This window comes from Pelmatolapia mariae, linkage group LG10_11 (genome assembly GCF_036321145.2).
Source record: "Pelmatolapia mariae isolate MD_Pm_ZW linkage group LG10_11, Pm_UMD_F_2, whole genome shotgun sequence".
In the NCBI taxonomy this organism is placed as follows: domain Eukaryota; kingdom Metazoa; phylum Chordata; class Actinopteri; order Cichliformes; family Cichlidae; genus Pelmatolapia; species Pelmatolapia mariae.
Genome location: NC_086236.1, coordinates 62,117,990 through 62,132,323, shown reverse-complemented (window position 1 = coordinate 62,132,323; position 14,334 = coordinate 62,117,990). Strand labels below are relative to the sequence as shown.

At 39.6% G+C, this 14,334-nt stretch overlaps 2 protein-coding genes across 2 annotated transcripts; one reads left to right on the top strand and one right to left on the bottom strand.

Annotated features, from left to right (window-relative positions):
- Positions 1-871: 871 nt before the first annotated feature.
- Positions 872-2,838, bottom strand: LOC134636389 (adenosine receptor A1-like). Its single transcript, XM_063486352.1, has 3 exons — positions 2,471-2,838; positions 986-1,721; positions 872-931 (listed from the first exon to the last, which is right to left on the bottom strand). The coding sequence occupies exons 1-3, from the start codon at positions 2,836-2,838 to the stop codon at positions 872-874; spliced, it is 1,164 nt and encodes a 387-aa protein (XP_063342422.1).
- Positions 2,839-6,746: 3,908 nt separating this feature from the next.
- On the top strand, positions 6,747-13,470 carry rps19 (ribosomal protein S19). Its single transcript, XM_063486985.2, has 6 exons — positions 6,747-6,800; positions 7,516-7,586; positions 7,797-7,897; positions 8,240-8,423; positions 10,348-10,402; positions 13,416-13,470. Exons 1-6 carry the CDS (start codon positions 6,750-6,752, stop codon positions 13,443-13,445), a joined length of 492 nt encoding a protein of 163 aa, XP_063343055.1. The 5' UTR covers positions 6,747-6,749; the 3' UTR covers positions 13,446-13,470.
- The last annotated feature ends 864 nt before the right edge of the window (positions 13,471-14,334 follow it).

The window sequence follows — 14,334 nt, the reverse complement described above, 5'->3', positions numbered from 1 at the left end:
AGGCACAAGATCTATAGAAAGCTGGAGAGACAGAGCAGGTCTATGATCATGAGAAACAGGGTGGAAATGTAAATTAGGGTGACCATATTTTGATTTCCAAAAAAGAGGACACTTGGCCCAGCCATGAAGAACTTTAATAATGAATGGTGAAATAAAAAATGTCATATAGGCTTTTAAAAGTCAACAAGTGCAAAAAAAGAGGACGGTTGGTCACCCTAATGTAAATGGCATGTTCATTGTCATACATATGTCCTATGCAGAGGGAGATGGATTGCCACTGTTTTCTCCATCACTGATTTCTTAATACTAACATACTTCAAGATGAACAATCCAATTAGTGTGAATGAGGACCTTTTTATTACAAGAGAGAATCATATTGTATTTACAAGTTTAATCAAAGCAGCCATGAAAATTGTGTCATAACCAGGTTAATTATGTTTTCCTTACAATGCCACCTTCTCTCTAGACCACTACTGAAGGTTTAATTAAATGCTGTCACTCATATATCTACATTACTGGTGGTTGGCTTAGTAGAGATTTAAAGCAGGCTTAGAATAAGACCCATAGGAAGAGCAGTCAAAGAAAACAGACATCTGTGATCAGGATAGTAGTTATCACCTAGAGACTTAATTTTCTCACTGACATTTGGTGTGGGACCTGATAATTAACTGGCCTGATCATTTGCTAGTTATTCATTATGTGTGTGCACAAGGTTGCAGATTGCTTAAAAGCCAACAACAAACAGAAATATGCCACATTTCTTCAGTCCACAGGCCATTTGTTTCCAATACTAACTATTTTTTATGCACATGAAACATGGAGGGAATGTTGCTCTATCTGCTGTGAACAATAGCCCAGATCTTCCAAGAATTTAGACCTCTGGGCACACTTTGGCTTTAAGGGAGTGTTTGGCTGAAGACCATGGAGCTGCCTGCATCGCCTCACACAGTGCCATACGTACAGATTTTCCTCTGGACTGGGCTACTGCAGGTGGAAGGTTGGTAACAGTGAGAGGGAATGATGCCTGTTCTCCCCCCATGTGTTTCCTAGGAGGAGTGAAAAGGATCTGGGGCACAAGACTGTAGAGCTGGAAGAGGAACAGGGCAAATATACGAACCCAGTCAGGAACATAGGTACTCGGGGTAAAAAGCAGGAGAGCGTGGATAATGTGGAGTGGCAGGCACAGCAGAACTAAAAGGGAGAGGGAGAGGGCCAGGGAGCGGGCCAAGCAGGAGTCATGTTTTGGGGGATCTGCATGACTAAAAGGAGTCTTCCTCTGCTTCATGCATAGCAGGTCAATGTAAATGGCCAGGAGGCAAAGCAAGGGGAGGATAAATGCCGTCATCCCGTGAACATAGACCAAGAATTGGGGACTGAGAATAGTGTCAGGAGCACAGAGTGTCCAGTGGCTGCTGTGAATCTCAGCATAGGTAAAGTTGCTCATGTCCTCCACATAAAATTTTGACAAGAAGCCTCCGTATGGAAGGTACTTCCCAATGACTTTGACGTCATACTTAGGGGGTGGGGAAGAGGTAAGATGGGGTAAAGAAGTTGTCCAGTTACCATCCAACTCAAGACCCACTGTGCCCGGATCCATACTGCTCGTCCTGGCGTTGAGGACATCTGTGCCGATGAACTGAGCAAAGGAGGAGAGAACAGAGGCCACCCAGCACAACAGAACTACACCCAGAGTTCGCTGACGAGTGACCACTGTGGAGTATCTGGCATCCAAAGACATGAAAAACAACAACAACATATTAACGTGGAGTTAATACTGAGACTCAATAATACTTGAAGCTATCATAAGAAATTAGGACATCACCAAGATGATTGTTCCTAACTGACACCTGTCTACCACTAACTCCAAAAATACAAAATGGCACGCCGTACATCTTTGAAGAAAGTATTTTCAGTCTAAAATGAATTTCTGATTTTCCATTCAAGTCTGAATTTGTGGGTCACTGTCAATCAAACATCTAAGAGCCTTGGAGCCTATTGATATTTACTCACCATCACTCACATCGCATCACAAGCAGTTCGCAATAAGTACATCTTTATGAGCACTGAACAAACAGATTGTTTTACTACATACAAAGGTGTGCCTTGACTTTTTTTTTTTTCCTTTTGCACTTATATTGATGTCTTTCTTTCTTCTTTGCTAAAAGCATGCTTACAAATCTTGGTTGACTCTTGCCACCCACATATTCACCCTTTCCCACACATATACAAAAATGTATTAAACCACTCTTTTCATTTTTGAAGTTTTATTTTACTTTGAAAAGGAGTCTTATATAAGAAATGTCTCCTTTTGTGTATTTTTTGTTGTGTAATTGTGTGCGTGTATGTGTGTGTGTGTGTGTGTGTGTGTGCGTTTGTTCAATTTTTAACATACACCTTTCTGCTTAAACTTTGAAACTGAAATTGAAAACTTGTGTCCTTTTTCCTCTACTGCTCAAACTGTTACGCTCACCTGTCTGCCAAATGATGGTATAGGTGGGTGTCCAGGGTAAGCAGTACCAACAGGAACATTGTAAACTGCCTGACCATCAAAGGGCAACACACAAGGGTTATGCAGGTGTACAAACACTGGGGGCTTCGCAGGTTGAGTAACACGTTCAGAGGGACTCCCGCTGCACCTCCTATGGCTCCAACGCAACCCAGACACAGTCGAAGACAGCATGAAACACTCCCAGGCTGGGGCCTGGCAATCTGGGATCCGTCTTGGACATCGGCCATCGTGCCCTTGCTGGTGACTGCCATGCAAAGCCGCACGCTCACCACAATTATAGATAAAGATAACATGCACTGGCATAGGGAATACAGCCACATGAACTCCATGTCTGAGGACGATTTTTTAAAAAAGAGACAAAGAGACAAAAATGTATCTTTTTACAGTTTTGAAAAAAAACAACAAAAAAAAAAAACACTGATGATAATGATGTGGGCAAACATAAATTAAAGAAAATACATATTGATGCTTTCTATGCAAATAAGGCCTCCTACTCTACTTGTCACCTCTGCCCTGTGTTTTCATGTGGTTCTTGGAGCCAAGACGGCTCCTGGAGCATCGCTTTGACTTGAATTGTCAAAGCGATGGTCAAACACACAGAGAAAGACAAAGAATAGAGGGAAAATAAATGAGAAAGGAGTGACAACGGATGGAGGAAATTGTAAGGTTAAGCAGTGGATTGTGGGTCAGAATACAAAAAACACTCAGCAGAGGGAGAAAAGTACAGTTGTAGAAGGATTTAGAATGTGATGCAAGTTTGTGCTAGGGGCAGAGAAGCAGGCAGAAAGGGAGTAGATATTTTGATAGGTATTGGAGAGCTGTAAACGTGCCTGGAGAGTGAAAAGGTCAGGCCAGACCAGACTTGACAGAACTTCTCCATGTAGGATGTGAGCACCATGCAAACACATGACAACAAGCACCAAGCTGGGTGGCAACATACTGTTACACGCTATGTTTTCTCATACCTTTTTCCAATGTTTAATGCACCTCCTTTCTCCCTCTGGCCCACCATATTTCATTCACAGACAAATACTTCTTGAAACACAAACAGTGCTAGACATTTATGCGTAAATACATGGACAGCAGCACTCAATTACACAAGTGCGCAATGCCTGATGAGTAATTTTCAGCAAATGTATTCAGACATGATTGACAGCTAATTTTAGTGCATTTTCAAACAATAGTCTCCCAGAAAGCAGAGTAAATGAATATTGAAATAGCAGATTTGCTGCCTCAATGTGCCACCTGTCCATTCCATGTAATTAGTTTGACCTTTCTGAAACATTTGGTGTTAGTCCTCACTTCCATAATAATCATGACTGGCTAAAATAACCTCTTTATAACACTTCATAATCACTTTACACAGTTGTCTCCTGTCTTACTACTTGAAGGGGCTCAGCAAAATTGATTTACTAAAGTAATTAATGGAGTTCAAATCCACCTTGTGTGAGTTTTCAATTCAAATTGGTAGCTGGACACTCCCAGTGTAATGAATTGCCTTAATTAATCAATTAAGCTCTTTGAAAGTACATAGGGCCAAACTTTTCATCATGGCGACAGTCAATTTGAATTTGAAGAGGTGAATTAGGTTAAAAAGGTACAGTTACCTGTTGTGAAGCCCCAGCGATGATGAGCTCTAACCTATCTTTGGTTATGACTTGGCTTGCTTTTTTATTCCACTCAAGGATCTCTATCTCTCCCTTTCACCTCTCAGTCTAACTGTCTGCCCCCACTGACAGCATAAACCTGATTCATAAACCTCTGCTTATCAACCTGCCTTCTATCTCTCCCTTGTCTCTGCAAACATATCAATTGTGTCAATGTTGGAGCATGGCTGCCCTTTCCATCTGATTTGTGCAAAGGGCAACACATTCTCTTCCAGCCAGGGAACTATGTAAATAAGGCACACACACACACATATATATATATGTGTGTGTGTGTGTGTGTGTGTGTGTGTGTGTATGGATCCCAAAACCGCATTTATTATGTTATATATGTAGTTTTCTCCAGATTTTTTTAAATAAAGGGTAAAACACTATGCAATTCTTAACAGCTTGCTGTTCTGATGTAGCAGTTTACACTATAGACACGAAAAAAAAATATGCAGGCAGAAGTGTATTGATGTCTATATGTACCTTTAAGAAAGTCTCTCTTGCCCCTATATATATAATTAGAAACAAACAAACAAACAAAATACAAGAAATCAAACTATAAGATTGACATTTAGGTCCTTATCCTCCAACTGTCTGTCTCAAAAGGGCCAAGCATTACGGGAGGAGCACAGTTACAGACAAATCAATAATTGATGTAAACATACTAACAATGTTCCCTCTAATTTTTCACGTGTCTGAGCGAACACACAAACTCCCTGAGCGATCCCTTGGACCACTGTGAGCGACATCAGACGTGTGCACTGTGGTCACACCAGCATTGAATCCATCCAAGTTACATGGTTTATTAAAATCAAATCAAATTACAGCATTTATATTTATGTTAGACTACCTTTAATTAACTGCTTTAGCCCACTTACAATGAAAATGTAAAAAAATCTAGCCATTGGCCTGTGTAGTATGTTAACACTATTGGAAGTAAAAATAATTGGAACTCCAATTTCGAAAACACAACTGTCTTTCTTTCTTTTTTTTTTAAACAAAGCTCTGACTTGTATTATGAGTCTGAGTCTGTGGTCTGGGAGAGAGTCACTCTCTGTCTGCAAAATATAGTATATAATGACCAATGTTGAGCAATTAATTATATAGTAACTCCTTCAAAAAAGTAACTCAGTTTGGCAAACAAAGTTTTTTGCAGCTATTTTTTTTTAATGCAGCCAATGCAGTTTTAAAATAAACATTTCAAACTATTTACAGAACAATCAGGTGTCTGCATTAAATTTGATGCCACAGAAATTATTTGTGCCACTCCAAAAAATAATTTGTGTCCACTATGAGATAAAGGAGAACAACAGCCTGATACCTGCAGGCCTGACAACAGGAGATGTATCACTCCTGTAACACCTGTAACATTCAGCAGTCGCCTCATTGTTCTGACACACACAACAAAACTATTGACTACACTACACACTAACTACACAAGATTTGCGCTAAACGTCTCAAATCTCTCACATCTCAAAACACCGCCGTCACTCCTAAAACTTCCCACCGTTTCTTAACAACTAGATGCCACATTGCCATATCATTTTTTGATTGGTCGACATGATACTTTTTTGGACGAATAGGAAAGGCAGAGGGGAGGCAGGGGCGGTGGGGAGGGTTTGTTTTTGCTCACAGGCAGAGAGTGCTTTCGAGCGTTTTCCTTATAAAACGCCGTTTTTACCGTTTCTTCCTGCATTAAATATAAACAACGATAGTATTCAGGAAGAAAACCAAACATTGCAGATATTTTTATCATAACTCTGGTTTTACGTGGCCTATCAACACAATTTAAAAACTGGTATAAAGTCCACACTTTTTCCATCAATTGTTTAGTCTGTCCTGCTCACATCTCCAATGGTTGTACACGTTGTCATTAACGTGGCTTCACTCCACATCAGCCACGCCGCTTTGCTAGCTAAAACACCGGTGTAGGCACATAAGGACGCTGTCATAGCCTGTCAACGACGTTGATTAGCTGCATATATACGAATGTGAATCGCATCATTGGCTGGACTATGGGATAAGGTGGCATCGTTCTAATCCCATACAGGAGCAGCCAGTCACTTACTGACTAACAGTGCAACACAGAATTGTTAAAGTTTTAATTTTAATTTCAATTCAGGTTAGATTTTTTTTTTTTTTGTGCGCAACGCAGATTTTCTGTGCGCAGAGACCGTGCCAGCAGTGCGCAATTGCGCACGTGCGCAGCTTAGAGGGAACATTGCATACTAACTATTGGCTGCTGCCATTTTAAATGCAGCCACAGTTAAATGTGAAAGTGGAGATCTCTATGAGAGAAGAATGAAAACAAGCGGATTTTTTTTGTTGTTGATAGAAACAGATGAAAATAAATGACCAAAAACCGATTAAATACTATGTAAAGTACAACTTGTAGCACTAGTATTCAATTTCCCTAACCCTAATCTATTTATGTAGATGATAATAAAATAGCCTAAATGACGAACAAAAGAGAATCGAAAACGGATAGATGGATTAGATTGGGACGGTCGACACTTGTGATGAGCGGCATCGCTGGAAAAAACAACGCGCTGGTCTCGCGTTAAAAAACGAGATGTGCCCGTTCTATCATGGGTTGGAAACCCCGTTCCACCCTCTTCCCTTCGCTGTCCACAAGCAAGGTAACGCCGCATTTTCACTCCTCGCTTATTTAGCAATAAATGTATTCAAAATTCAAACAATTGTTCTTCAAACGTGGTCCGTTAAAGTATAAAGTACAGATAATTACAGTGGTTAGGCTTTACACGAGGTTTTTTGGCGTGTTAATAAGTTTTTGCGAGAATTGTATTTGAATGTTGCGCTCATATCATATCTGCTAGTAATGGCTGCCCCCATGCTACCTCGTTGAGGCCTGCTTAAGAATGGCCAGTTGTACTGATTTGTTTTTGTGTTCTGTGCTATAATATATGAATATTCATATTACGAGTGATATCGTGTATCGGTTGGGCAGATGTTTTTTATTTGTCGATTTTTAGGTCGTAAGGATAACAATTGAAAACGAAGTGTGGTTGAGTGTATGGTCAGTTAGCGCACATGAAGCTAAAACACCGGGTGAAACGTGCAATTTCACCAGGAGTCGTGCACATGTATCCTGTCCAATTTGTCTTGCTGCATAGCATTATTTAGTATTTGTTTTCTTGATGCATTTTAATAATTAACCTAAGCTCCGTATTCTTTGAAGCTAATTGGAATTGATGTTTAAGAGTTCTCCTGGTTTGAGGCGGTGAGCAGCGACATCTTAGAGCAATTATGAGAGATGTTTGTCTGGTGTGTTGCTTTTTTTTGGTAGATAAACGTTAGTTTGTGTGTATTTATTCATATTTTAATCACATTCAGATGCCAGGTGTCACAGTGAAAGACGTTAACCAGCAGGAGTTTGTCCGTGCCCTGGCGGCCTTCCTGAAGAAGTGAGTTTTATTTTCTCCTCTACATATTCAAAGCTTGTTAATATATTTTATATAGTACGCTCTACTGAGCAGCTTTACTTTTCATTGAACATATTTTTAATCAAATTTTGTGACGCTGTTTAACTTAACAGATGCTAATGGCCCACTCGAACAAATTATTGATATAGTCCTCTGAGTTACTTCATACTGTTGTACATTTTCTGTTACCAGGTCAGGAAAACTGAAGGTGCCTGACTGGGTCGACCTTGTCAAGCTGGGTAAGCACAAGGAGCTGGCCCCCAGTGATGAGAACTGGTTCTACATCAGAGCTGGTAAGTCTTGCAAGTTGTTTTTTAATTACTAAGGTTTTCAAAAGTTCTCCTGAGACTTATTACAGCTTCAGGCTTGTATTACCACAAGATATTTCCATTTACATCTTTAAATGGTACTTTGAGATGGGACAATTTTACATGCAAATGTGCTTTTAATTAGTAAAAGGTTTTTGAATGCAACAGACTATACATGCTGATCATTTTAAATTATTTCCAAATTTAAAACCACTGACACAGTAAACCCACTTTATCAAAAACTTAATAGTCACATTGTACAATGCTTACCGTTTCACGTTCTAAATATTGATTATATGACAACACTGTCATCTCTTGCTTTTGCAGCATCCACTGTTCGCCACCTTTACCTCCGTGGTGGTGCTGGTGTTGGCTCCATGACCAAGATCTATGGCAGTCGCAAGAGGAACGGTGTGTGCCCTGCCCACTACAGTGTTGGATCAAAGAATGTGGCTCGCAAGGTGCTGCAGGCTCTTGAGTTGCTCAAGATGATTGAGAAGGATCCCAATGGGTAAGTGCCGGTTCTTACTGGTTTTATTGGATGGAACTTTAAAGCGTTTTTGTTTTTTCTTCATACACAGCCCCAGACCTTTCTAAATATTAGACACAGAAAGCTGTGAATGCAAAAACGCTGTCTGATAGACTTAACAGTATATGTGATGCAAGGAATCCTTTGGTGAGCAAGTCACCATAATATGGCCTGCCTCCTGGTTGCCCTACCAAGAAAGCATGGTATGGGTCATCTCTTCCTTCATGTGTGGAAATCACCTAACATTTAGAGCCAGTCAAGAAAGCTGATTGCATGTATAAGTTGACATGTGCATGATGCGTAGAGATGGGTGAAATAATTGACTCACCGAGGAATAGTTTGTACATTTTATACATCTATATTTATTTGCAAATTGTAATCAGCTTTTGATGGAATGAAAAGGACCCAATTCGGCTGCCAGGGCACGGTGGAGCACTAGGTCAATGAACACAGTATACATATTGATATTAAAGTTAACCTTAATAAAATTCAAGTATTTTAGTCAAGTTTGGGAAAGGGATCTATTTTCATGCACGTAATATGGAAGTTCAAGGCTTACCTGAACATGCTCTCAGCATAGTGATACAGGACAAGAGATATTGAATCGTAAGGCTAACAGTGCCCGTGTCAGTCATCTTTTTTTCTGTCGTGTCCAGAAGGGGTTTCAAGAGCACTCGCATTCAGTTAGAGTGAGTGTAAGTGTAGCTTGAACTGTCAAAGCTTTAAAATGCATGTCTCTAGTTGCCCATTATACGTATGTTTACTTGGAGTTACACTACATCTGTTTAAATATTTAAAATGTTGACTCAGTATTAACTTAATTTGGTCATTGAAAATTTTGAAATTCTCTACAATTGTTTCTTGTTTTTAGTCACAGTACATTACTTGAACTCCACATTATAGTTTCATAATGTGTATTTCCACTAAAAACTTTAGTTAGGGATGTTAAAAAGATATTAATTTGTACCTCTAGACTCTGCATACCAATATTAGTGGACATCATGGTAAATGGACTTACAAAGCTATACGCCACCTTTAATTGATTATTGGTAGCACTCATTCACACAATCATACAGTCTTTTTATTTATTTGCTTTGTAACCATCGCAGATACATGCACACTGCCATGGATGCCTTTGAGGATAACTCGGGGCTCAGTAGTTTGCCTAAGTATACTTTGGCACATGGCTAGAGGAGTCAGGGATTGATCTAATGACCTTTGGATTGGTAGATGACCAACGCTACCAGATGAGTCATGGCTCTCCACACAAAACCTCAGTGCGCACACAGTAAGCAATTGGCTGGAACATTGGAGTATGAAGCTTAAATCCCCTAAGTAGCATACTTTTGCACAGCTTTCTATTGCTGATAAAACATGGAGATGCCAGCTATCTGACAGTTGATATTTTGATACTTAGTGAGCTAAAGAAAATGCCACAATATTGTTTTGAATTGATTTTTTTTCTTGTTTTATTTTATGGGTAACATGGGCACAGTGGTACACACCTACGCCAATGCCTCTACACATGCTGTTACTCATTCTTGCAAAACTTAGTAACAGTGTCTCAGTTTTCTGTTTATTGCTTTTGCTGATGTGAAATGGGCCAGCTTATGTGATGTGGATAACTGAAATCTGTAAATGCATAAGGTAGAAATCATTTTTTTGAGACTGCAGTAAAGATTTAATCGCTCTGTAACGACAGGGCTAATTGATTGGCTTGGGATAGAAGTGAGCAAGAAAATTAAGTTCTGTGGAGAAAAATAGTTCAGTGGCTTCTTCACTGTAATGCTGTGGTTAGTGTGGCATAAACTCATTATTGTAGTATTAAGCATTTTTCTAGCGGTGAATGGTATTCTATTGTATCAGCTAATTTCTGCTTTTTCTTGCTTTCTTTTTTTAAAATCAGTGGTCGCAGACTGACTTCCCAGGGAACCAGAGATCTGGACAGAATTGCTGGCCAGGTGAGAAACTCATTTATTGTGTTTTAAAAAAAAAAAAAATAAATAAAAATTCACCAAACTGCCTAAATGCTAAGAAGTTTGCATACACTTAACAATAACTCAACTGATTAAATGATCCTAATAAAACTTTATTCAGAGATGGCATCGTGGTCTTTACCTTCTTATATGGTACAGTGGAGGCTTGACTTATTCAAGGGGTCTAAAACCTATGCAAACTGAAAATCATTAGGTCTGCACAAAACCTAGAGAGGGGCATAAATGGGTTGTAGCTAAATATTCTGAGGACAATTAAGTATCTAAAATGGTCAAATTAATTTGCTAATGTTAAGTAATATTAATGCTCTTGGTTACAATGTCCAGTGCAGCATTTCCCCTCAATAAATTAAGACCATACACATAGATGAGGAGATGGACTAATGGTCCATAATGATCTCAGATAATATAATTTACACTGTATCTGTCACTAATCAGTACACCAATTATTGTGCTTGTTATGTTTTAACATGACAAGCTGTCTGCTGTTAAACACCATGACCATGGCTCCCTTTCTCTGCCACGTTTTTGCTGTGTTTTGTTAAACTGTTCAACTCAGCTGTATGCGTTGTAACAGGCAATCAATTGTTTTTAATTGTTTTTTGTTTTTTACTATACATGTAGTGTTTTTTGGCTTGAATGTGTATCAAATTGTCGTCTTCCAGCTGGATGAAATCATGTACTAAATATATTCAGGTGCTCTGCAAGTTGAACATGAAGTGGCAGCAGCTAGTAAGAGTATTGCTAAAATGCTGCAGTTATTATAGGTATTCGACTTGATGTGTTCAGTTTGAGAAGATCCTGCTGAACTCCTGATGGCTTTTTGTTTTGTTTTTTTGTATGTCCACGCTTTTGTGCAGAAGCTACTGACAGCTTTGCAGGCTGTTTTGTTGTAGCTGTTTTCTGTCACCTGGGGGCAGTGTCACAACCAATGGGTCTTTGGGCTACTCTCTTGTGCTGCTGTTGGTTCGGCAGCAAACCACAGAGAAGGGCAGTTGTAACGTATAAAGAGTTAAAATGAAACTGAGTCAAGAACCAGTGTCCACTTTCATAGCCACCTTCTGCTGTTATCCTCCTTTTTTGATTTTTCACATATATATTTGGGGTATGGCTTTTCTGTTTTCTGGTCCAACTCTCAACCAGTCAGCACTTGCCTTACTCAGAGGATTATCCATTTTGAGGCCCATGCTATTGGGCTTTTGCAGTATGGCAGGTAGTATTCAAATACCTGTGCAGATTGACATAAATGTAGTACTGTAAAATAGGCTTAACACAATGAAAGTAAGTATCATTAATGGTTGAGAATGTTTACACATAGTAAACCAAAGAAAAGCATCTAAATTGAGATGGGTAGATTTTTGATTATTTGTAGAGACATTTGTGTAACATGCAAAAGAATCCCCAGGTTGAGACAAGGAGGGGAGACGCATCCCTTTGGGAGTTGATTCAGGAAGGAAATCCAAATCGACTATGCAGAGGTACCTATGGGTGACCACTTGTAAACAAAGGTGCAGCTATTTATAGAAGTACAATTCTGCACTGTTGAGATAAATTTCACTTAACCGTGTATATTATAATGAAAGCTGTCAACTGTGCGCAAGTCTGAAAATGGCGTGCCTAGTGAGCATACCCCTTTAAGACAACTTTGGTGTCTCTTGTGGGGAATGAGTCTCAGCTGCAAATGTAAAAAGCTGCAGCCACTGAAGTATAATCTGAAAGTGATCTGTAGGTACTGAAATCGGATGTAAAATGTTTGTCACAAAACACATTTTGATAGTAACCTGTGTTACGTACCAAGCTTCAATATTAAGCCTATGCTTAAAATCACATGGTATCTAACATGCTACACTATGATATGTCAGCCAGCTCTAGTTCCAGCCTGATGGAATTGGTAGAAAAGAAGCGGTCCACTATCAGGCTCCCCAGCTGTTAAATGTCATCACGACCTCATGCTGGCCAGGCAAAGGTTGTTTCCTGTGACTGATTTTGTATGATGCTCTCTGTCATTTTATGTGACGTTCTGACAGACTCAGGGTGGTGCCTTAAGAGTGTGTGATCACCACAGAAATATCATCCTCTGCTTTGATGCGACACCTTGTCTGTTGTGGGACTACATTGCCCCCATCACTTTGGCATGCAAGGTTTTTTTTTAAAGCACTTGTCCTTGGGCAAATTTTTTTCCTTCTGCCAGCCAGCTGAGTTATGTGTCTTGTGTGGCACACTCCTGGAATTGTTTGTTAGCCTTCGCTAAAAAACAAATCACACTTGGGCCTTGTCAAAAATCAGGAGAGAGTCAGCAATGTTGTGATAATCCAAGGGTAAAAGGGGTAAACATGAGGAGGGAATTTCATGCTTGGCAAGTCCGCCGTATGGCACCAGTTTTCTCCTTGTTTATCCATGCTAATGAGCAGTATGCAGATGAGCAGACCTGGGCTGGGCCCTGCCTGCTGCACAAAAACTGGCAGGGAGCTTGTTGGTGTGGCTCCCCTACCACCTCTAGAATCTCTCGTGTGTGTTGTACTTTCTGATGACTTTTTATGAGAGAGAGGCTTTTCCCTGGCAAGTGAGGTTTCTGCCATGTATTATCAGACTATTCATGGTGGTTTTTGGCAGCAGCAGTAACAGTTTCTCTTCCAGACTGTGTTTGCTCTCAAGTCCCTGTGAAATTAGATTTTTGATAGCATCTTGCTCCCTCAAGTTGTGGACTGACTATTAACGCAGTGGAGTGAGTAACATTTAAAAATAAATGAATTAAATGTGTATTTTCATTTGATTGCTGTAGAATAAAATTAGTTTAAATAGTTGAGATCATCTTCATCATCCATGGCAGCCTAATGAATTGATTAAATACCCCCCACTAACACTGCTGGTAATTGTATTCTGAATTGAAGGGATGTTTTCAAAGGTGTGAGATTTTCATTTGATGCAGGATGTCACTCCTGGATATATCTCATGTTTTTTCTCTCTCTTTTCTCCACAGGTTGCAGCTGCAAACAAGAAATCTGTTTAATAAATCGTTTTTGAACAAAGTCAAATTGTTGTGTCTTGTGATTTTTGACTTGCATGAACAATTGGTTTGAACCCATTGACATTAATGCAATCAGTGTCTTCAAGCTAATGAACTGGAATGAGTTTTATAGATGAACTGATAAGCCTGTTTCCCTGAATATTATGAACCACGCTTTCTAAAAGAAGGGAAGTCTTTGCAGTAATTCATCCCTAGCTGATCTCTGGCACTCTAGTCTAAATGTCATTTTGTCTAAAGGGCAGTGAATGACCATTGGTCGCGGGCTCTGTTCAGATCCTCATATCCTCTTGCTACCAAAAGCTTGACGACTGGGTGCTGTTTCATCGGGCAGTTTGAAAAGGCTTCCGGGGAGCTGATCCATCACTAAGCCAATACAGCTTCTCATCACTGGCCAGACACTCTGTTGTCACATTGCCCCTTTTCCCATCCATATTAATCTTTTGTTTTTGCCACTTTGTTCATCTATCAGATGTGCTTTGTACAAATTGATCGCTGATACCATGACAACCGCTGGAAATGGTTCACTTAACAAAGGCAGATGATTACATTTCCATAAGGAACCTAGTTAACATTTCAGTTGTAAAGAATGATGTCATGGTTTAACAGCCTCATTCAGGGCCCACAGTGCCATCTACAGATTAAAACAAAATTTAATAAGAATGCTTGACAATTTTAGTAGAATGGGCAAAATATCGGATATGTTTTTCATATGACTGCCACCCCAGACGCAAAACTTGGGAAAACTAACCATGAGGTATTTACATGATCTATATTTTAAGTAAACCAATTTGTGTATGCTTGATGTTTTAAAAGGCAAATTGGGATTGAGACAATCTAAAGCGGTTATGTAAGTGTGTATATATGAAAAATG

Excerpts from the sequence above, each read along its gene's own strand:
- LOC134636389 (XM_063486352.1), bottom strand. The coding sequence starts at position 2,838 with ATGGAGTTCATGTGGCTGTATTCCCTATGCCAGTGCATGTTATCTTTA. Across the intron at positions 1,722-2,470 it reads TACCATCATTTGGCAGACAG|ATACTCCACAGTGGTCACTC; the intron begins GTGAGCGTAACA and ends TTTGGATGCCAG. Across the intron at positions 932-985 it reads TTACCAACCTTCCACCTGCA|GCAGCTCCATGGTCTTCAGC; the intron begins GTAGCCCAGTCC and ends GAGGCGATGCAG.
- rps19 (XM_063486985.2), top strand. The coding sequence starts at position 6,750 with ATGGGTTGGAAACCCCGTTCCACCCTCTTCCCTTCGCTGTCCACAAGC. Across the intron at positions 7,587-7,796 it reads CTGGCGGCCTTCCTGAAGAA|GTCAGGAAAACTGAAGGTGC; the intron begins GTGAGTTTTATT and ends TTCTGTTACCAG. Across the intron at positions 7,898-8,239 it reads CTGGTTCTACATCAGAGCTG|CATCCACTGTTCGCCACCTT; the intron begins GTAAGTCTTGCA and ends TTGCTTTTGCAG.